Genomic DNA, 21547 nt, shown 5'->3' with positions numbered 1-21547 from the left:
CTTGCCTGAGGGGAATCGGGTGCTCTAATTTAAAGGCAGCAGGAATCTGTAGGCGGGGTGGCTGGTTGAGAGAGGGAGAGAAGGTTGAGTTCCAGTCAGAAAGGGCTGAGAACTGGTGGATTCAGGTAGAGGTTTATGATTTTCAATTTATCTGTGAGGCTGGACTCAGTCAGTCATGGTATTCTTGCTCAATAACTCTCTTCAGTCTTTCTAAACCCTGAAATGGGGCCTAAGCCCCAAAATTTGGATCTGAACCATCCCCAAAAGTAGGTGTTTCTAGACACAGGATTTTGTCTATCAACTATTTTGGTTAAGAGGAGAAATTCTTATAAATCTTGGATTGAAAACTGACCAGCAGAGGTTTACAACCCTTCTAGTTTGAGGCCTTGTATCTCCCTGTCAGATGCTCTATCAGTCCAGGGAGAGCTTTCCCCATAAACTAAAAACTCCAGTTTATCTAGGATATCACACACATAGTGGAGCAAATTAAGGCTGACAGTACTGTTAAGGTAGAGGGGAAAGAGAGTGCAGTGAGACCTTTATATGGTTAATAAGAATATCCCAAGTTATAATAGCTAATGCTAACAAAATTTTGGAAGGGATTTTAAATCTCATGCTTCAGAATTTAAGCCAATCTCTAACTATTAGAGAACTGGATGAGCCCTGATGTGGGAGCATTTTCCTACGTCTACCTACTTCAGGGTTCTCACTCTATCCTCTGAAGCATGTGGTACTGGCCATTGTCAGAGACAGGATATTGATGTATATAGACCCTTGATTCAATATGGCAATTCCTATGTTCATATTTTGCCTTCAATCAAGCTATGCCTGTAACTACACTTTATTATTTAAATGGCAAACAAAGCTGTAAACAATGAAATCTTTAGTATACATCTTGAAAACAACATCACCATAAAGTAAAGTACCTAGTTGGGTCAACCTTCTTTGGTTTTTCATATATGGGATCTGTCCATGCAACAAGCACAGATTGAGAGGACATAACACGAACACTTATGTCTTTTGCCTCCTCTAGCTCATCCTCCTCTGAAATGACAAAGTGACACAGTGAGTCAGTAATGAGAACTTTGGCGATCTCAATGCAATAGTAATTGTGCCACAACAACATTACTGTAAATATGCTATTCTGATAAACGACTAACACAGATGATGACACAGGATACACTGAGAACAGGGAGAACCCCGCAGCAATATGATTCTCCCTGCTACATGTCTTTGTAGAATAAGGCATGGTTCTGCTGTCCAGAATTCTATAAGCATTTAGCCAATTCTAACCAGTTATTTACAGCAGACAAATTATTAAAATACTCCCATTCCTTGCCCCCCAGCAAACGCACAACTAGGGCTGTGCAGAGGATAGAAAGTCTATTTCATGAAAGATTTTGAAATTTGGTTTCATTGTGAATTGTACAGAAACCTGAAAATTATCTGTGAAGGAAATTTAAAAAAAATTGTTTTGAATTGATCAAAAGGGGTTTTTTTCCTACAAAAATGAAATGTTTCATTTCAATTTCAACTTTAATTTTTAAATATAGAATATACAATATTTAAAAAGTTACTTCAAAATGATAAATCAAAATGTTTCATTCCAAAAACGTCTTTTTGTTGTGGGGGGGGGCGGGGGCAGCAACAAAATTTCAGCTAAATCAACATAATTCGTCAAAGTATTATGATTTGGATGGATCTGCTCATTTTCTGACAGAAAATGGTTCCATCAAAGTATTTCTCACTAGCTCTGCTCATCACTTTGTGAACAGGACAGTCTATGCCAGTGGTTCTCAAACTTTTGTACTGGTGATCCCTTTCACTTAGCAAGCCTCTGAGTGAGACTACCCCACCTTATAAATGAACAACACAGTTTTATATATTTAACACCATTATAAATGCTGGAGGCAAAGCAGGGTTTGGGGTGGAGATTGACAGCTCACGATCCCCCATGTAATAACCTCACGACCCCCTGAGAGGTCCTGACCCCCAGTTTGAGAACCCCTGGTCTATGCTTACTGTTATTACAATAACAATCATTCTCCAGATATTCCCGGGGCACAGAACAAATGAAGTGCAAGGTTCACGCCCCCAGGGCTCTGCAGAAGGGTAAAAATTGGAAATTGTTCAGGCCTGAGGAGGGCTGGGGCCAATAAATCTTTGACTATGCAGAGCCCCACTCACTCTGCAAAGGGGGAAGTGATCCAGCTCCAGGGCTTAGTGTAGTCCTGAGGTTGCAGTATTTACCACAGAGCAGCTCTACTGCGGCTTCAGTCAAGGAAGGAAGGAAAAGGATTCCTCTCCAGGCCAGGCCCCCAGAAATCCCAAGTGCGCAATCCGGTGACTTGGGCTGTGAGCTGGCACCAGGATTTAGTCCTTTATTAATATCAGCGCGAATACAAAAGTTAATGCTGTAAAATTGGATCCTCCCCTTCATATTTTACGGCATACTTTTTCAATAACACTTCACCGCTAACTTGGTATTTCTGACGAGCTAGGCTGGTTGTGTTTGTTTGTTTAACTATCTTATCCAAGGACCAGATAGATCTCAAATTTGGTTATCCGAAATGAAAATATGATTATCCCAATATGATAGTATCTAGCTTCTATATAGCACTTTTCATCAGTAGATCTCCAAGTGTTTTTACAAAGGAGAGCAGTATCATCACCCACCATTATACAGATCAGGAAATTGAGGCACGGGCAGGAGAAATAATTGCCCAATGTCACCCAGCAGGGCAGCAGCAGAGTAGGAAGTGAAGCCAGGTTTCCTGGCCCAGTGCGCTATCCACTAGAGCGCACTGCCTCACTCCGTATCGCTTTGCCGCTAAAATGAGTTTTATTTTTTTTTAAATTCAGCTGATCAACATTTGCCTCCCTTATGGACAGGAAGGTAAATCTATTCAGAACTGCCTTTATAATACCAGCCACCCTGAGGTCAGAACTGAAAAATGGCCATCAGCCTCAGTTTCCTTGTAAATGCCATTGAGTAGCAGTTATACTTCCCACTGCATTTCAGAGACGGGGCCTACTCATCTGCACAGTGCACTCTCCCTTACGTTCAGTGTAGGATACATCTGGCTTTCCTATGCTGTTCAGTCTCATTAACAACAAACCTGACACAGGGAACCACTTTTCAGTCTCAGCCTGATGTGCCAATCAGTCAGTAACAAACCATGGCCACATCTATACACACACACACACTTGCCTATGGGGATTGAACCCAGGCCCTTCAACACCAAAAGTACAAGCTCCTGCTTCTGAGCGGAAGGAGAACGCCTTGCGCTGTGAGTAGAAGGGTATTACAGTTGTTGAGGTTAGCCTCTGGGGAGGAACATTCCCCAAGGGCCTGAGTCAAAGCCCATTGAAGTCCATTGAAAAGCTTCCATTACCTTCAACAGGCTTTGGATGAAACTCTAAGCCTGTGTGTTATGCTTAACATGCTTAGTGCCAGTGTAAGACAATAAGTAATTATATTTTACTTGTCAAGAGCAAAATTTTGGTTACCCAGGAAAACAGGGTTTTTCCAAGCCTAACAACCACTGTTTAAGAAGTAAGAAGGGGTTTTTTTCCCCATTAGAAAATGGATTTTCAGCCATCTCTCTTTAATGGAAGCATCATCTTGAAACACGATACAGAATGACAAATGAAAACGATGTAGTTTCCCTACCAGTTTTAAAATGGAAAAAATTAGCATGACAGATTGATGATGTGACCCTCCAAGGAGAAGTCTGAGCCATGACACTAATACAACATAGTGCCCAGTTTAGGAACGGTTAATTTCATCACCTAGTTAAAACATCTAAAATGTTCTTCAACCCCAGCATATTCTAATTGTAATATGATGTGGTGAGAAAAATGCTCAGCCATGTTGATGACTTGATGCCACGAGTTCATTTCTAACCTCACTTACTGTACACAGATGTGCACTACCACATTTCCAGAGAAGACAGGGAAGCTGCAGATACCTAGCCCCTCTGAAAACCAGGGAACTAACACAGATGTTTACACTCAGGCACTCAAGCCTGAAAATGTGGGCCTGGATCCTCAGTGGGCCTACCCCTCTTTCTCTTATAGTCATTAGGAGTTTTGGCGATTGGTCCTGCTTTGAGCAGGGGGTTGGACTAGATGACCTCCTGATGTCCCTTCCAACCCTGATATTCTATGAGTCTATGATTTGCCACTGGCTGCAGTCCTTTAGGCACAAATCTATTGAGTCCATTATGAACAAATCTATTCTACTATTATTTTTTACTATGTGAATTACAGAAGCAACCAGAGACATCAGTCAAGATCATTGCCCCAGTGTTAGGTACTGTACAAAAAAATCTACTAAGAGACAGCTTCTCTCCCAGTCTTTAGTCACAAAGCAGCATATATTTCACTTTTTTATACACATGGCTCCACAACTTGCCTGCAAATATGAAAACAACATACCTGAGACCTTTCTCTTGGTTAAAGCTGCACTGTAGACTGGCTGACTCCGTCCTTGGGAATTCCTTGACTGCAGTGAAACCACATAAACCGATTCAGATGCTACATGTGAGAAAAAGCACAGAGACTTTTCTATAATCTTTTCCACAGCAGTGGTAAACAATGTTTCAATACTGTCAAGCAGACATCTTGTCACATTTTTATTAGGAAAATTCTCTCTCTAGAGAAGGGAAAACCAGTTTCCTTGAGAGGTAACTTGGAAATTGTCGGCATTTACATCTAGAGGTTTTCATATGCATAGGTGCATATGATGGCATTTTAGAGGCAAGTACACTATCTATAACATGAAATAGTGTTGCATAAATCCCACAATCTGAAGTTTGTTTGGTTTTTTTACTTTCTCCTGAAAAATTTCCAATTACTTTAAAAACCATTATTTGCTCTCTCTCTCTCTATGGCAGTGACTTGTAGAATAAAGGCAGTGAAAGACAAACGCTGCAGTTTAAAACACTGCATAGTATTTTTCATTATTATTATTTCATAGTATTTACTGCCTGATCCAATGCTCACTGAGTTAATGAAAAGAATCCCAGTGGCTTCAGTTGATATTGCCCCTGAACAATGCAGAATGCTATTTACCCTTAGTTATATTGATGTGTGATGGAGATAGAGAGCACAGGGAGCTTCTCCCACACATATATCTCATCCCACCAGCAGCTCCGCAGGGTTCCAAACTAGCTTGCTGGGCTGCAGGAGAGACTAGCATGGAACGTGGAGGGAGGAGCACAGGTTGCAGGAGGGAAGAGTTTGGAGGAAGAATCAGGAAGTCAGTGTGTGTGCACATGGCTAAAATGCTAGCTAGAGTTGCAACAGCCCTGCAAATAGTTCTCTTCATAAAGAGCCAGTTTAGTTTAGTGTTAGCAACTTGGAATCCTCTGATGCAGTAAGCAGTAAAGTTTGCAGCAAAATGTACTCCTTTCCCACTCTGAATTATTTGGCCTATGACAGCAGGATGACTCAGGAAACTTTCACACAGCCAGCCCTGCTCCACTCCCTTGTTGACTCAGTATAGTAAGAAGGATCTTGCCTTCCATGATAAATATTACCTGCTAATTAATGTCTTGATTCAGCAAGGTACTTGAGCAAGGTACTTGCCTAACTTTAAGTCTGACTTCAGTGGGGTTACTCACAGGCTTAAAGTTACACACATTCTTAAGAATCTTGCTGAATCTGGACCTAAAACTCATTCCTTGATGTTTAAGCAGTTCTGTGCTACAGTGTGGATCACTTGCCCCATGTTGAAAGTCAGTAAGCATGTCTTAGGGTTGCCAACTTTCTAACTGCACAAAACAGAACACCCAAGCCCTGCCCCTTCCCTGACCCGCATCTTCCCCGAGGCCCTGTCCCCTGCTCACTACATTCCCCCTTCCTCGGTGGCTCAGTCTCCCCTACCCTAGCTCACTTTCACTGGGCTGGGGCAGGGGGTTGGAGTGCAGGAGTGGGAGAAGGCTCCAGCTGGGGTGCAGGCTCTGGGGTGGGGCTGGGGATGAGGGGTTTAGGGTGTAGGAGGGGGTTCCAGGCTGGGAGGTGAGGCCAAGGGATTTGGAGTGCGGGAGGGGTGAGGGTTCTGGGCTGGTGGTGCTGGCTCTGCGGTTTGGCCGGGATGAGGGGCTTGGGATGCAGGAGGGGGCTCCAGGTTTGGGGGGGGGGCTCAGGGCTGGGGCAGGAGGTTGGGACATGGGCTTACCTCATGCTGTTCCCGGTCAGCGGCACAGTGGGGCTAAGGCAGGCTGCCTGCCTGTCCTGGCGCACTGCGTTGCATGCACCCCGGAAGCAGCCAGCAGGTTCGGAGTCTAGGCGGGGTGGGGGGAGCAGGAGGCTCCGCTCACTGCTCTCACCCGCAGGCACCACCCCCCAGCTCCCATTGACTAGTTCCCAGCCAATTGGAGTGCGGAGCTGATGCTCAGGGCAGAGGCAGCGCGCAGAGCCCCATGGTCCTCCCACCTAGGAGCCAGACCTGCTGGCCACTTCTGGGGTGCAGCACGGTGCCAGGACAGATAGGGACTAGCCTGCCTTAGCCCTGCAGCACTGCCAACTGGACTTTTAATGGCCCAGTCAGAAGTGCTGACCAGAGCCGCCAGGGTCCCTTTTCGACAGGGTGTTCCGGTCGAAAACCAGACACCTGGTCACCCCTAGCATGTCTTAATAGATTCATTTGTTGTTATATAAAATACAGTAGCTCTGAAATTAACAGCCTCCTCCTACTCCATTGACTCAAATGGTCTCAATCCTTCAAGTGCTTGGGCAAAGTGCAGCAGGGAGCACAAGCTTGCTGTGCTCTAGTGCTGGCATATGTGGGCACAGCAACATTGGGCACTTGGCATAGTCATCTGCAATGGGTGAAAATATGTCTCATCCCCACTGAGCACCCACCCAGTTCCTCTAATGGGTATAGGGATGAGAGCAGAGAATGAGGAGCTATGGGTTTAACTGGGACCCTCAGAATGCCAAGGAGTGACTTAACTATGCATTCCCTTCTTTGGCCTTACTTCTCCTAGGCAGGAATAATTTGGTGGCCACATGCATGCAGTGCTTTCTTTAATGCAGCACTGGGTTCTGCTGCACTTTCTGTCCTAGCCATCATCTTTTACCTTGTGCTTACATGTGCACATTCCACATTGTGCGGGATCAAGCCCTAATAATGTGCATAAGAATGTTTGGCATTTTCATTTAAACTATTAACATATGATATATGATCCTTGAGCACTGTTAAAAATATACACATTTCCAATCTGAATTCATCTAGCTTCATCTTCCAGCCACTGGATCTAATTATACCTTTGCCTGCTAGATTGAAGAGCCCATTATCACCTTGTAGGTACTTATAGACTGTGATCAAGTCATCCCTTAACCTTCTCTTTGTTAAGCTAAATATATTGATCTCCCTGAGTCTATCACTGTAAGGTACATCTGAACAGAAGAACATCACAGTGCAGTACTGCATATGCAACAAAAGGAACAGAAACCAAACTGATGAGCTGATGCCCAAGGCTAGCCTTGCACCAACTAAGCTTGGACCTGTAGCATGGAAATTCGGCTTACCTAGTTTCTTAGCTTCCTGGCTTCGTTCATGTTTTTGCAGAGGAACATAACTCATCTTTCGGCTGCTATCCCCATAACCCAAGAGGTAGCCTTGAGATCTACGTGGACTCCTGAGGCCTGAAGCCTGGGGTAGCTTCCACCGGACAGATAACTTGTTGCCTGGAGATCGGACACGCACTCTCAAAGGTTTGTTTGGCACTTCCTTCTCTTCAAAAAACAAACAAGGAAACACACAAAACCGCCATATTACTATTGTGCATTTGTCATATATGACAGTAGTTGTTGTCTGTCTGCATGTTTAGCCATAAAATAACATCAAAGTCTGTTTATAGCTCTTTTTAATTTTGTGATAAATCCAACCCCAATAAAAACATGTTTTCCAAGAGTGGAGTACAACACTATACATTTTTCCCCAGACACTTCAGACAAAATGGTATAAGACAGCCAAAGTGAAAACATATCATATTGCAAGTATTCCTGGCAGAAATCTTGGATGTCTTACAAATCTCATTTCATTTTTTCCCTTCCCCTCCCGTCCCAGCTTTAGGCACATAAGTACATTATTTTCTGACAACTATTGCAGGTCAGTATAAAATACAGTACAGAAATATTACACTATTTATAACTTTCCTATAGAAAACTATGTACACTGAAAGCAATTTCTGCTCTCCAGTACACATCAGTTGTAGTTCTGGTCACCTACAGCTTCTTAACCATGCTTTCTTGCATGTGCTTTAACTCTTGACTTCTAAAGTTCAAAATTACAAAACTTACTTTATATGATCACTCATGCAGATAACACCACAATTGGTATTTTATAAAAGTCATTTGTATTTTATATTTCTAATAAGTCAGAAACTTTCCTCTTAAGAAATCATTTATATGACTATTGCTTGAGCATCTAATTCACTCATTCCAATGGCATTACCTTCTTTTTTTGTGCCAGTTTCCATTTTAAATATACATGATATTATGCTAAGTATGCAATGGTCAAAGTAGATAGCTCCCCCTACTGTTTCTCTCACTGCACCACCCATGAAGGAGTATCACTTACCCAAACCAGGGAGAGAAGCTGGATTTGTGTTGCCTCCCATTTCCCTTTACTTTAATCCCTGCTAGCACCATTAAGAGAGCAGGCACACTCATTAGATGGCACATTTCCTCTGTGAGATCAAGTTGCTCTAACGGAAGTGCCACTGTCTACACAAATTTCAGAGTAGCAGCCGTGTTAGTCTGTTTTCGCAAAAAGAAAAGGAGTACTTGTGGCACCTTAGAGACTAACAAATTTATTAGAGCATAAGCTTTCGTGAGCTACAGCTCACTTCATCCGATGAAGTGAGCTGTAGCTCACGAAAGCTTATGCTCTAATAAATTTGTTAGTCTCTAAGGTGCCACAAGTACTCCTTTTCTGTCTACACAAAGTTTCAGAAAAGGATTAGATTGTCTGATCTGGGCTCTGGGTAATCATGCTCCTGTGGCTCTTAGCATTTTGCTAAAAGTTAGAAAGTTGCAGAGTAAAAAAAAAAATACTAGAAGAAGAAAGACGTTTAAAATTTTAGCTGATGTGATTGCACCAGACTATGGGGCTCCAGTTCTAATTCGGATGCTGGTAGACTGAACAGATAGTAAGTATGAAAAATCGGGGCCGTAGGGGGGGTAATAGGAGCCTATATAAGAAAAAGCCCCAAATATTGGGACTGTCCCGATAAAATTGGGACATCTGGTCACCCTAGATGCTGGTTAGGACCCCTTGATGCTACTGCAATGCAAAAACTAAATTTGAAAAATATCAATCAATCAATCAAGACCAGACAGTATGTAATAGAGACCCTGCTGATAAAGCAAGTTTTCTCCTTAATTTTGCTTTCACTCTAGGCCATAGGCACAACTCTCCTCTCGATTACACCTGCAAAACTCCACTGAGGTCAGGGTTGAGACAACAGCAAAGAGAATTTGTCCCCCTAGATCCAAATATCCCCAATTGGAGGGACTGAGCGCGCCTACTTTTGGCACCAATTCAAGAAAATCTCTCTATTCAGGGATGCACATTAGCACATACTTAACTTTAAGCATGTACTTAAGTCACATTGGAACTAATAGGACTTAAATACTGCTTAAACTTAAGCCCATGCTTAAATGCCTTTCTGAATCAGGGCCTCTGAGAGGAGCTACTCACATATCCAGGGTCAACTATTATTGGTAATGAATGATAACGAAGTGTAGTCTGTAGCCTATCATTCTGTACCAAATGACTGGAGGATAGCTAATGTGATGCCGATTTTAAAAAGGGCTCCAGAGGTGATTCCAGCAATTACAGGCCAGTAAGCCTGACTTCAGTACCTGACAAACTGGTTGAAACTATAGTAAAAAACAAAATTGTCAGACACATCGATTTACATAATTTGTTGGGGAAGAGTCAACGTGTTTTTTCTAAAGGAAAATTATGGCTCATCAATCTACTAGAATTCTTTGAGGGGTTCAACAAGCATGTGGATAAGGGGGATCCCAGTGGATATAGTGTACTTAGATTTTTCAGAAAGCCTTTGACAAGGTCCCTCACCAAAGGCTCTTCAGCAAAGTAAGCTGTCATGGAATAAGACGGAAGGTCCTCTCATGGATTGGTAACTGGTTAAAAGACAGGAAACAAAGGGTAGGAATAAACGGTCAGTTTTCAGAATGGAGAAAGTAAATAGTAGTGTCCCCCAGGGGTCACTACTGGGTCCAGTCCTACTCAACATATTCATAAATGATCTGGAAAAAGGGGTAAACAGTGAGGTGGCAAAATTTGCAGATGATACAAAACTACAAGATAGTTAAGTCCCAAACAGACTGCGAAGAGCTACAAAAAGATCTCTCAAAACTGGGTGACTGGGCAACAAAATGGCAAATGAAATTCAATGTTGATAAATGGAAAGTAATGCACCTTGGAAAACATAATCCCAACTATACATATAAAATGATGGGATCTAAATTAGCTGTTACCACTCAAGAAAGAGATCGTGGAGACATTGTGAATAGTTCTCTGAAAACATCCACTGAATGTGCAGCAGCAGTCAAAAAAGCGAACAGAATGTTGTGAATAATTAAGAAAGGGATAGATAATAAGACAGAGAATATCATATTGCCTCTATATAAATCCATGGTAGCCCACACCTTGAATACTGTGTGCAGATGTGGTCGCCGCATCTCAGAAAAGATATCTTGGAATTGGAAAAGGTTCAGAAAAGGGCAACAAAAATGATTAGAGGTGTGGAATGACTGCTGTATGAGGAGAGATTAATAAAATTGGGACCTTTCAGCTTGGAAAAGAGACAACTAATGGGGGATATGATAGAGGTCTATAAAATCATGACTGGTGTGGAGAAAGTAAATAAGGAAGTGTTATTTACTCCTGCTCATAACACAAGAACAAGGGGTCACCAAAGCTAATAGGCAGCAGGGTTAAAACAAATAAAAGGAAGTATTTCTTCACACAACACACAGTCAACCTGTGGAATTCTTTGCCAGAGGATGTTGTGAAGGCCAAGACTGTAACAGGGTCAAAAAAGAACTACATAAATTCATGGAAGATAGGTCCATCAATGGCTATTAGCCAGGATGGGCAGGGATGGTATCCCCAAGCCTCTGTTTGCCAGAAACTGGGAATGGGCAACAAGGGATGGATCACTTGATGATTACATGTTCTGTTCATTCCCTCTGACTCACTTGGCATTGGCCACTGTCAGAAGACAGGATACTGGGCTAGATGGACCTTTGATCTGAGCCAGTATGGCCATTCTTATGTTCTTATGATAAGGTACTGCCAATAGTACTGAAAATGTAAGTACTGTGACAATCTTTATTAAGCAACCATCTGCCCTAAGCAACTACCTACGGTATCTCAATCATTTCCCAAAGTTAAATCATCACTTGCAAGGGATCACTTTTCCAGTGCAACCAGAGACTGCCTAGACCTGGTCACAGAGCTCTCCTAGCAGACCATCTGTAAAGGTTTAGATTTCAGCACCCCTAAAGCACATGCTCCATGACGGACACAGCTTAGGGGCACGGGGCATTGTCTATCTATTGCTTTTAGTTTTTATGCTGAAACACCTTTTGATTTGACCTAACTATTATGTAACTGACCAATGGGTCAATGGTTCAGCCACGTGTGTACAGATGACATTTTTAATCTGTTTTCAGAACGTATTTATAGTTCAATTATTTTATAAAGTTAAAGTTTTAAAGTATTTTTACTTGTGTGATCAGATTCACCTCTACATTCTGACTTTTTTGCACCAGTCGTTCAATACAAAGCAGATATAAACCCAGATTAACCAGCAAATTAAGCCAGCTTTACAGCTGCTTTGAGTAGCTGGCACAATGCAAATCAGTCAGAGCATAGCAGTGGATCATCTGCTCCTAAGTGTTCTATAAAAAAAATAACAATTTGTATATGAAATAAGTATTTCATTTATGGGATTCCCTTCCACTTTTCAAATAACATTCTCAGTCACCTTCATTAAAAGGCTACCTGCTCAAGCAACCACTTTCTTTTTTTGTTCCTTCGAGCTGTCACTTAATACAGGTTTTACCATATAACCCATTTTCAAAGGTCAGTTATTTACAGACCACGTATGCTATCCAGTGCTAATTTACAGTTCTGTCATAGAGAACTATAAATCTAGCAAATTCAAGCCCAGAATCTCCTCTTCCCCTTTATTTTGTAATAAATGTACGTTATTGCTGAAGCTTTTCTTCACTGAATCAATTAAGAAAAGCTCACTCTGGCTAAATAATGTAATTAAACCTTTGAGAAGCTTGTTGGCGGAGTGTGGCAGGAAGTGAATCTACAGTGGACCACTTTTTTCTTCACCAGTTAGTGTCATAGCTTTCCAACTGGAATTACTATAAAGAGTTCCAGGGGACAAAGGGTACAAAAGAAACCAAGCCAGCCAGAAAGCCATATGGAAAGTATTCTATTTAAAACAAATGTAGCTTTAGGCAAAAAGAAGTGTATCTGCTCTAAGGTTAAATGAAGGACATTCATTGAGATTTTAAAAATAGGACATTGCAGATTTTAAAAGATATTCTTCATACTAGTTCCAGGGATTACTGCCTATCTGCCCTATTTTACTAATAACCCATTTCTTGTTGCCACAGTTCAACCCCAATTATCTCAAGGTGTCAAGGACACCAAACACCTTTGAGCAGTCAGGGGTTCAGATAATCGTGGATGCCAGCCCAGCAGGCTTTTGTATCTGCACTCAAGGCTAGGAACCCTGAGAACCAATCCTGATAAACCTATTTATTTATGGAGAGCAGGCTGGATTCTCCTAGGCTAGCTGGCTCTGCAGCTCCATAGGGCCAGAACTCCTCACGACAGAGCTGCACATGAGTCCCGGTCATGAGAAGCTACTCCCTAGGACAGGACTAAAGCTGGAGTCCTGGGGGGGGGGGGGGGGTCTGTAACTCCCTGGGACCAAAGGTATTGCACAACTCACTATTAGAGCGACATCCTGAATTCACCTCGGCTATTCAGTTGTATCTGGGGATAGGAGAGAAGAGGAATTCAATATTTTAAAAATCACCCAACCTCCAAAACCAACAAGCCCTCCCACCACAGCTATTGATTCAGTTACAGATTTCAATGTGTACACATTCCAAGAACCCAAAATACATTGTGTGCCCCTGATGCCAGAGAAACCCTGGAGCTAGCAAGATCTGAAAGCCAGCCTAGCACAACAGTGACTGCCAGAGCTGCTAATGAGACCACAGGTTAGATTTTGTGGACTACTGGTGTAGGCAGTATTCCACAAAAAGCATCCTGAGAGCTCAGCAGAATTTGGGTTATGAAGAGAGGAGGGCGGGTCAGGGAAGGAAAAAATTCTCTGTTTGGCAGAGGGAGGGCCACAAGCTGAAACAGAGGAAGGGGAAGTTTACCAGAAAATGTTTATACTAAGGTGAGATGAAAAAGGGAGAGCAGGTGGAGAATCTGGTTCAGAGGAAGGAAGTGGTGGAGCTGGGAAGAAGCAAAGAGAAGAACAGGAGCAGGGCAGGAAATGAAGGATGGGAAAAGACAAAACAAATCTGGAATAATTTTTGGACACCCAGCAAAATGGATCATTTTGAGGATCATCCATCACAAATTGGGGCTTGCAAAAATACACTCTCCTGAGAGCAGATTAATAAGAAAAGCTAATAAAAGACAGCCTGGTGTTCGCTGAAATACACACTAGGAGCCAGATTCATTAAAAGTGATCCAAAGAGATGCAAACACCTCCCTTCTCAGGACTGGATTCTCCCCAAGGAAGGGCAGGAGCTTTAAGTCACAGCTAGGTCTTCCATGCGCTGAATCAATGCGCCCCACCAACCTGGCTGACCTGAAATGAATGAAGACCTTTCCCCCTTTTGGGGCACTGCTGAACTCTGAGGGGCCCTTGAGTGAAGGAAGGTTGCCAATACTTTCTGCTGTCAGTCTCCCTCCCTCCGATGACTTCCCACAGTGACCCTAGAACTGCGAAAGACAAAACATTTCAGAGCAATGTGAAAACTCCAGAGCCCACCATTTTTATTGCACCTGAGATGTTTCCGTGTTCACTACTCTGCCACAGAAATCTAATCTTACATTTTAGAGGTGCATGGGATTTCAGCTGCATGGCTCCCATTGGGCTTTGAATCAGGCCTTCAACAAAGCCATGGAAAGAGGCATTGACTTCAGTCTGCTTTGGATCAGGCCCTAAATCAGGAGTCATAATTAGGAACCCCCCCCCCCCCCCCCGCCTGCTCATGCCCAATACCCTTTTTTTTAATTCAAAATTTTGGGGCTAGTGGCTACCCTAAGTGAGCTGCTTGCTAGAGCTGGGGATTGAGTCTCTCTCTTCCCCCCCCCCCCCCTTTTTCCTTTCCTTTGTGCCTTTTAAATACTCTACTGTTTTCTGGACATGCAGTTAGGCACGACTGATGTGGCAAAGCTGAAGCAGCTGCACGCATCCAGACATCTGATATTTGCTAAGAAGCTGCCCATTTAAAAAAATGTAAGTATTTATTACAATTAAGTCAGGAGTAGCACTACAGACTACTTCCCTCACACATTCTTTTAGAAGGAAATCCCACATTATCTGCCTATACAGGAAGCTGAAGGGTATCTTGGCCCCAAGAATTCAGGCCTGACAGGCCCTGGTCTTATCCACTCAGTCAAAATGCCAATTGATTTCTCCAGAGTTTTTGTCTGGGATAAAGCTTTATTTAATGAGCTTCCTCCAGAGCACAAGGTCTAAGGCAGCCTACAATGTCTTCCAATGGCCACACACAGGGGCACGCCTTTTTTGCCAAGTCACACACATTCTCCAGAGAAGCTCATCAGTTTTCTAGTAAAGTAAAATGATCAGCCCCAGGAAAAAAAGCACTGACTCTAGCTGTACAGGGGGGAAAAAACCTACAAGTCAAAACATACTATTAATTTAACAAGCCGTCATAGTCAGATACCACAAAAATATCAGGAGTTGTCAATTTAGCAACACAACAGGAGACAATTGCTATTCAATGTTTGCTTTTCCCTTCCTTAGTCAGCAAGAATGTTTCTGTTTTCCCTCCATGTTGTATTACTGTGCAGCTGGAAAACTGGATATTCTGCTGCAAAGATTTCAGGTAGTTAGCAAGAGTTTTGTGGCAAATATTCCTATAATTGACATAAAACAGATAGAGAGCTCTCGGAATACCTCTCCTTCTACACATGTTTTAAATCAGCATGTCTAAGTACACTGCCATGTGTGGAAGGGCAATGTAAGAAAACCAGTAGAGCTCAATTGCTGTCATTTAGTAATAATGAGCATATAATAACACACTGATTGAAAACCTCATCAGAAAGGACTGTAAACGTCAGCTGACAACTGAAATATTACTGGAGTCATTTTTATGCTTGCAAAATAAAACAAATAAATTGCATTCTATATTGTACAGATAATGGATGCTTTGTTCACTAAAATAGAAATCTTCAGCTATCAAATAAGATCCGTGGATTGATTGATTGATTGATTGATTGATTATGTGCCCATTACATGGGATCAGGGCACTTGTGCAAAAGTTAAAATAATTAATATGAAAAACCAAATAAAATGTGTATTAATACAAAACTGCTTGATTCACTCATCACCCTCCAACAGTAAATCCCCTGTTGGTTTAACAAGCCTCTCTCTGCTTCCTAACTGCAATCAATTGCCCCCTGGTTTAATAGCTAGACAGGACAGGTGCAGCTTGCACCGCAACTCAAAAGCTGCCAAATTCATGCATTTGCGGCCTTCAAGAAGGATCAAAATCAAGAGCTGAGGAGAATCCCATCAAGAATGTTCTGCAAGCTGCCCAACTAAGTTCACCACTAGAGACAAGGGAGCAAGGGCATTCCAAGCAATTGCAACTACCATGACAGGGCACAGGGCATGAGGGGATCGCAAACAGTCAAGATATTTCTATTGAATCAGTTACTAATGCAACAAGTGCTAGCTGGATTCCAACCTCTCTTAAATATAAATTCTACTGCTGTAATAGTGTAGTCATAGGTGTGCTCAGCTGTACTTGTACAAACAAAAAACACTCTTCGTGTGAATTTACTACTTCTTTAAAAGAAAAAAAAAAAAAGGACCTGGGTCAGCCTGGTTGCCGGGTGGCAATGTTCTGCACTCCTATTCACGAGACCTGATTTACCTCCTGGTCCCAGTCTCTTATTACCTATGCTGCAGATGCTCAGAGGACTCAGCGCCAGGGTAGGGAATTCTGTTTCCACATTGCAAAATCTCCTCCCCCAAACTTGTAAAGAATGGCATGAATGATCTTCTTCTGCTGGAAAGGAGGTGGATGCAAGGCCGGGCCTATAGAACAAGGCTTAAAGTGGATTAGATCTTCAGAGCTAACAGAAGGATACAGAAATGCAGTAATTCCAACCCAGCAAAATGAATCAATAAACGAGAGAAGAGACCCACCAAGTTTCATCTCTCATTCTTCTACAGGTAGCTTTAAAAGTTAAATTCCAATTGTGAGATAAAACCCTTTTAAAAGTATCCACAATCTTAATGCCTACTGGCTTGGCCTCCTCTCACCATTGAAAATGTTTACTTTAACACACTTAGCATTTGGAGAGCCCATTACAACATTAACCGATCAGTCTTTACAACACCCTGTAGATAATCCCATTTTATGTCTTGGGGAACAGGGACAGAGAGGTTAAGTAATTTACCCACAGTCACAGAGAGTCAGGGTGAGATGCTGGCTCCATAGAATTCAATGGTAAAACTCCCACTGACATCAATAGGGCCAGGATTTCAACCTCAAAGTCATAACCAGGATTAGAACGCCTGGAGCCACTTACGCCCCACTCCTGTGTTCAGACAGCAGCTCTCTATCACTGTCTCTAGTAATTGTGAGGGAAAGTATCCCAGTCTTTTCTATTAAGTAAGTTCCTAAATAATAAATGTTAATAACAAATACAGTATGGTAACTCATCATTAGCATGTGTCTTGTGGTGTTGATTATTTTTCACTTGGTTCTCTACCGTTCTCAAGAGGCAATTCACTTCAGACATCTGTTTTAAGTACTGGTATAATTCTGATATGCCATTTTAAAATTGCATTCAATGTGAAACGTACAGATTATGAAGCAGAGTATATTTGCAAGAAGAGAAAGTAGACCAGCCAAGTCAAGCACATAAAAACTTTTCATTAATCTGTATAATTCAAAGTTTGCTATCAATCTGCTATTGCAGAGAAAAGGGGGATGGAGATGACCGTTATTCCAAAAGAAAAGAAAAGAAAAAAGAGGAGAGAAAAGAAAAGATCCACCAACCCATGGAAATGGATCAAATTAGACCACAGCTCTCCTGGTGTGTACCCACTCTGTTATCCTCAGTCTTTGTAATAAACCCAGTGCCACATCAGCATATGGGAAATAAAATACCAGGAAAAGTTGTTTTCAGACCAAAGCTTAATTCACTATATCACCTTGGTGAAATATTTATGGAACGGAAATTTAAAAAAAAAAAAAAAAAAAAAAAGCAGCTTAGGGCCTGCACAATCTAAGTCCCATTGAGTTAATGGAAGCATTTCCATTCACTTCAGTGAGAGCTGGATCAGGGCCATAGTTGCAGGAGCAGAGCCATTTCCTGCAAAAGGTGTGCCAGTTCAAACAGTGGTGATGTGGCCCTCTGAGATTTATCCTCACCACTTATTTTTATCCCCTTTGTTCTGCTGCTGCAGCAGCACTGGATACATATACCTGCAGAGACAGACAGACCACTAACTTTGGTAGCTTATTTCTATGATTGCCCTACTGACAGTACTATACCTTGACTAAGCCTTCACTGGACCCAATTCTTCTCTCACTCTCACAAGTTTTGTGCCATTGTCTGATGTAAAGGAGATGAGTACCAGGCCTAAGATGTGCTATTTACACCCACAAATAAGGGCAACATCCTGAAGCCTTACTTAAATTAGGTACTAGCTTCCTGCAATCAGTGGGACTGCTCGTGGTATAAGGTACTACTGAACACAAGCAAGGGCATGAGAAAGAAAGCTTTAGTCCAGCTCCCATTGAAATCAATGGCAAAATTCAATTTGACTTCAAAGAGAGCAAGATCTGATGCTTGACCAAACAGGTAGGTAGCCTCTCATTACTCTTCAAAGAGCAATGTTCTATGATTTACTTACATGGATTCTGGGCCAGATCTTTCACTTAAAGCCAATGGAAGTTTTCTGATGGATTTATATGGATTCTGTATCAGTCCCTCTCTTGGGACCTGATCAATCATTAAGAAGGTCGAGGGAAATTCCCTATAAACCCTTTGTCTGTTGTGTGCACGTATGTCAAAAGAACTAGTTTGTCTGCACTTCTGCTTGTCTGTAGCAAATAGGGATATCATTCTTTAGTTGTCTGCATAACACAATGGAAAGTGTGCCATAATTCACTGGGCCCGGGCCAAGAATTTTTGGCAGTGTATCAGTAGCCAACAGTAATGTCTGTTTTATGTGAAACCATTCATTATAAATCTTCAGAGGAGGTTACCTGGCACCCAGAATACATTTTTTAAATTGACAGGATTTGCAGACATGTTCAAAAATGGCACAAAACTCTCTTTTAAGAGCCCAGTGAGCACTAAGAACAGTAGCACAGGGACATTTTCAAACTCAAGGAAGAAATATGGTCAGTGCATGCATTATTACTTAGGAACAACAGAGTGAATTACTGATAGGTTAATAATATTCCACTTACACCCTCAGGGCCAGATCCAAAGCCCACTTAAGTCAATGGAAAGACTCCCACTGATTTCAGTGGGGTTTGGCTTGAGCCCTACACATCTAGATGCTATTCCATTTTTTGTTTGTTGCCTTCTTCTATTAATGTTGTTCTTTCTCCCTTTGGGTATCTCCCATAGCTATCTAATGTCACGTGTACTCTCAGAAAAAACATGAAAAGAGCTGTCTCAGTGCTGACAACAGACCTCATCCTGCAATGGGTGCAAGCTTGCATGATCGGGGCCTGAATCCTCATCTGACAAAGCTGAGCTCTCCCTCAGGTGCTTTGTACTGTCACACTCTACAAAGGCTGGGAGTGAGAGCTAATATTTTCCTTTAGTCCTTTAGATCTTTAGAAAGGTATCCATCCAGAGCACTGAGCAATCATTATAAAATACACTTACACTCAGAACAGTGAGCCAATTTGGGCTTATTGGGCTGAGGGGCTTGCTAAAGCTGATGAACCTCTTAAGGCTCAGAGGGTAGGGGGCTGGTAGGCTGCTGACCATTGTCTCCAATGGCTTGTGGGGTGGATTCCAGAGATCCCCCCTAGAGCCTCCTAAGGGTTATAAAAAGGGCATGAACCTTCTAGGGCTCATGGCAAGGCCACACAAGACTTCTAAGGTTTAGCAGAGGAGGGCTAGAAACCCTGATGAGCCTCTTAAAGCTTACAGTGAAACCCTGATGAGCCTCTTAAAGCTTAAAGCTTACCCCACCAGACACAGTGAGCCTCACAGGTGTCACAGGCAATAGAGGATGGAGGCAATCAGGAGCTGAAGAGCCCTATAAGGCTTGTGGGGACTCCAGGATGAGCACCACTTCACTCTGCAGGACTCTTGCATGGCGCCAGGGAAGACAATCTTTACTTCCTCGGAAGTGCAAGTAAAGGGGTTATAACGCTACACTGGGAATAGGTTTCCCTGAAGAGTAGCTGTAACAAATTTACTTCCACATGCACTCCATCTCAGAGTGCCTTTCCATGCCCATTTCTAAAATACCAGCTTTACTCATTGTGGCACTCTGCACAGAGGGAGAGCTGCATTCAAATTCAAAGCAGGCCTGTGTTCTGCTCCCTTTTCCAGATTTAGATGTTTAATAGGTGATGAAAAGAAAAGGAGTACTTGTGGCACCTTGGAGACTAACAAATTTGATGCTCCCTCATTTCAGAATCTGTTAATTTAGTAAATTACTAAAATAGCATATTATACTAAAGTGTCTTACATTATTAAATCCAGTTTAAAATACATAAGAAACATAGTTAAGTCATACATCAAAAGACCAGTGGAAATGGATTATGGTACCTTTCCTCCTCCTCCAATATAGCCTAAATTACAAACATGGATAATTTTTTTATATTAGTATTTACCAACAGAAACAATTCCAAGTATCTTCCAGTTGGTACATAAATCAAGTTAACAATTTCCCCATCACTTTCTTAAGCAACTTTGCTTACTTCACCAATCAGCCAACTGAATACACATATCCCTAAGCAGAACTGTAAAAATAGCATTAGCCTTTTCTTTGTAATGCAATCTGAGAACATGACAGAGTCACCACTGCTTTTGTGGGGCAGAGTTAAAGCTGCGTTGGCTATCTGAGTGCAACTTCAACCCTGAATTTCCTCCATTTCAATTGTTTGTTTGTTTTAAAATCTAACATTCTTGAAAAAGAGTACACACTCCAAAAAATGATATATACCTGCAACCTTACTTCACCTTAGAGTTTTATACTCTCATATAATGATTATAAAACATTTAAGATGAAGTATAAAGTGTATATGAATGAGAGAGAGAGGAACTAAACAAGAGGAACAATTTTTTATAAAAAAAATTACCTTTACTCATGAAATCAGTGGAGCTACTAGAGGAGTACGGTACTACTTGATGTGAGTCAGAGAGGCAGAATCCGGCCCTATGCAATCACACATTGTGTGATCTAACAAGCCTGGAAACAAATTGGTGCCTCCAGGGAATGCTGTGGTACCAGATCGCAGTGATGTATTTATCTGTCACGACCATCGGTCCTGGTGCTGACTGCATTTTAAAGAAATACAGTGAGTGCATTTATCTGAATGACCTCAAACTTTATAGAACACACACTGAGTTTATTGAAATGTGTGAACAATTACATGAATGGGCGGGAGCATGTGTAGTTTACAGAGAGGGGCCTGCAAGTCAAGGCTGCTGCATTCTCATTCCGTACCTATCACGGAATTCAGAGTAGCAGCCATGTTAGTTTGTATCGGTAAAAAGAAAATGAGTACTTGTGGCACCATAGAGACTAATAAATTTATTAGAGCATAAGCTTTCGTGAGCTACAGCTCACTTCATTGGATGCATAGAGTGGAATCACATATCACATTGGTAGATGCGCATCCTCAAGGATCTACAACCTACCTGAAGGACGACCCATCACTCTCACAGATCTTGGGAGACAGGCCAATCCTTGCTTACAGACAGCCCCCCAACCTGAAGCAAATACTCACCAGCAACCACACACCACACAACAAAAAACACTAACTAACTATCCTTGCAACAAAGCCCCTTGCCAACTGTGTCCACATATCTATTCAGGGGACACCATCATAGGACTTAATCACATCAGCCACACTATCAGAGGCTTATTCACCTGCGCAAATACCAATGTGATATTTGCCATCATGTGCCAGCAATGCCCCTCTGTCATGTACATTGGCCAAACTGGACAGTCTCTACGTAAAAGAATCAATGGACACAAATCAGAAGTCA

The 21547-nt window shown here is 42.1% G+C and overlaps 1 protein-coding gene across 1 annotated transcript in view; it reads right to left on the bottom strand.

Annotated features, from left to right (window-relative positions):
- FNDC1 (fibronectin type III domain containing 1) overlaps window positions 1–21547 on the bottom strand; it is a 125516-nt gene that overhangs the window by 69522 nt on the left and 34447 nt on the right. The window contains exons 2-4 of the mRNA XM_038397624.2: window positions 7540–7746; window positions 4441–4539; window positions 927–1044 (exon numbers count right to left, since the gene is read on the bottom strand). Of these exons, the coding sequence (XP_038253552.1) occupies window positions 927–1044; window positions 4441–4539; window positions 7540–7746 (424 nt within the window). The remainder of the gene's footprint in view (window positions 1–926; window positions 1045–4440; window positions 4540–7539; window positions 7747–21547) is intronic.

The sequence above is a fragment of the Dermochelys coriacea genome, chromosome 3, assembly GCF_009764565.3.
Source record: "Dermochelys coriacea isolate rDerCor1 chromosome 3, rDerCor1.pri.v4, whole genome shotgun sequence".
In the NCBI taxonomy this organism is placed as follows: Eukaryota; Metazoa; Chordata; order Testudines; family Dermochelyidae; genus Dermochelys; species Dermochelys coriacea.
The sequence above is the reverse complement of the archived record's forward strand: the minus strand, read 5'-3'. Positions and strand labels throughout refer to the sequence as shown.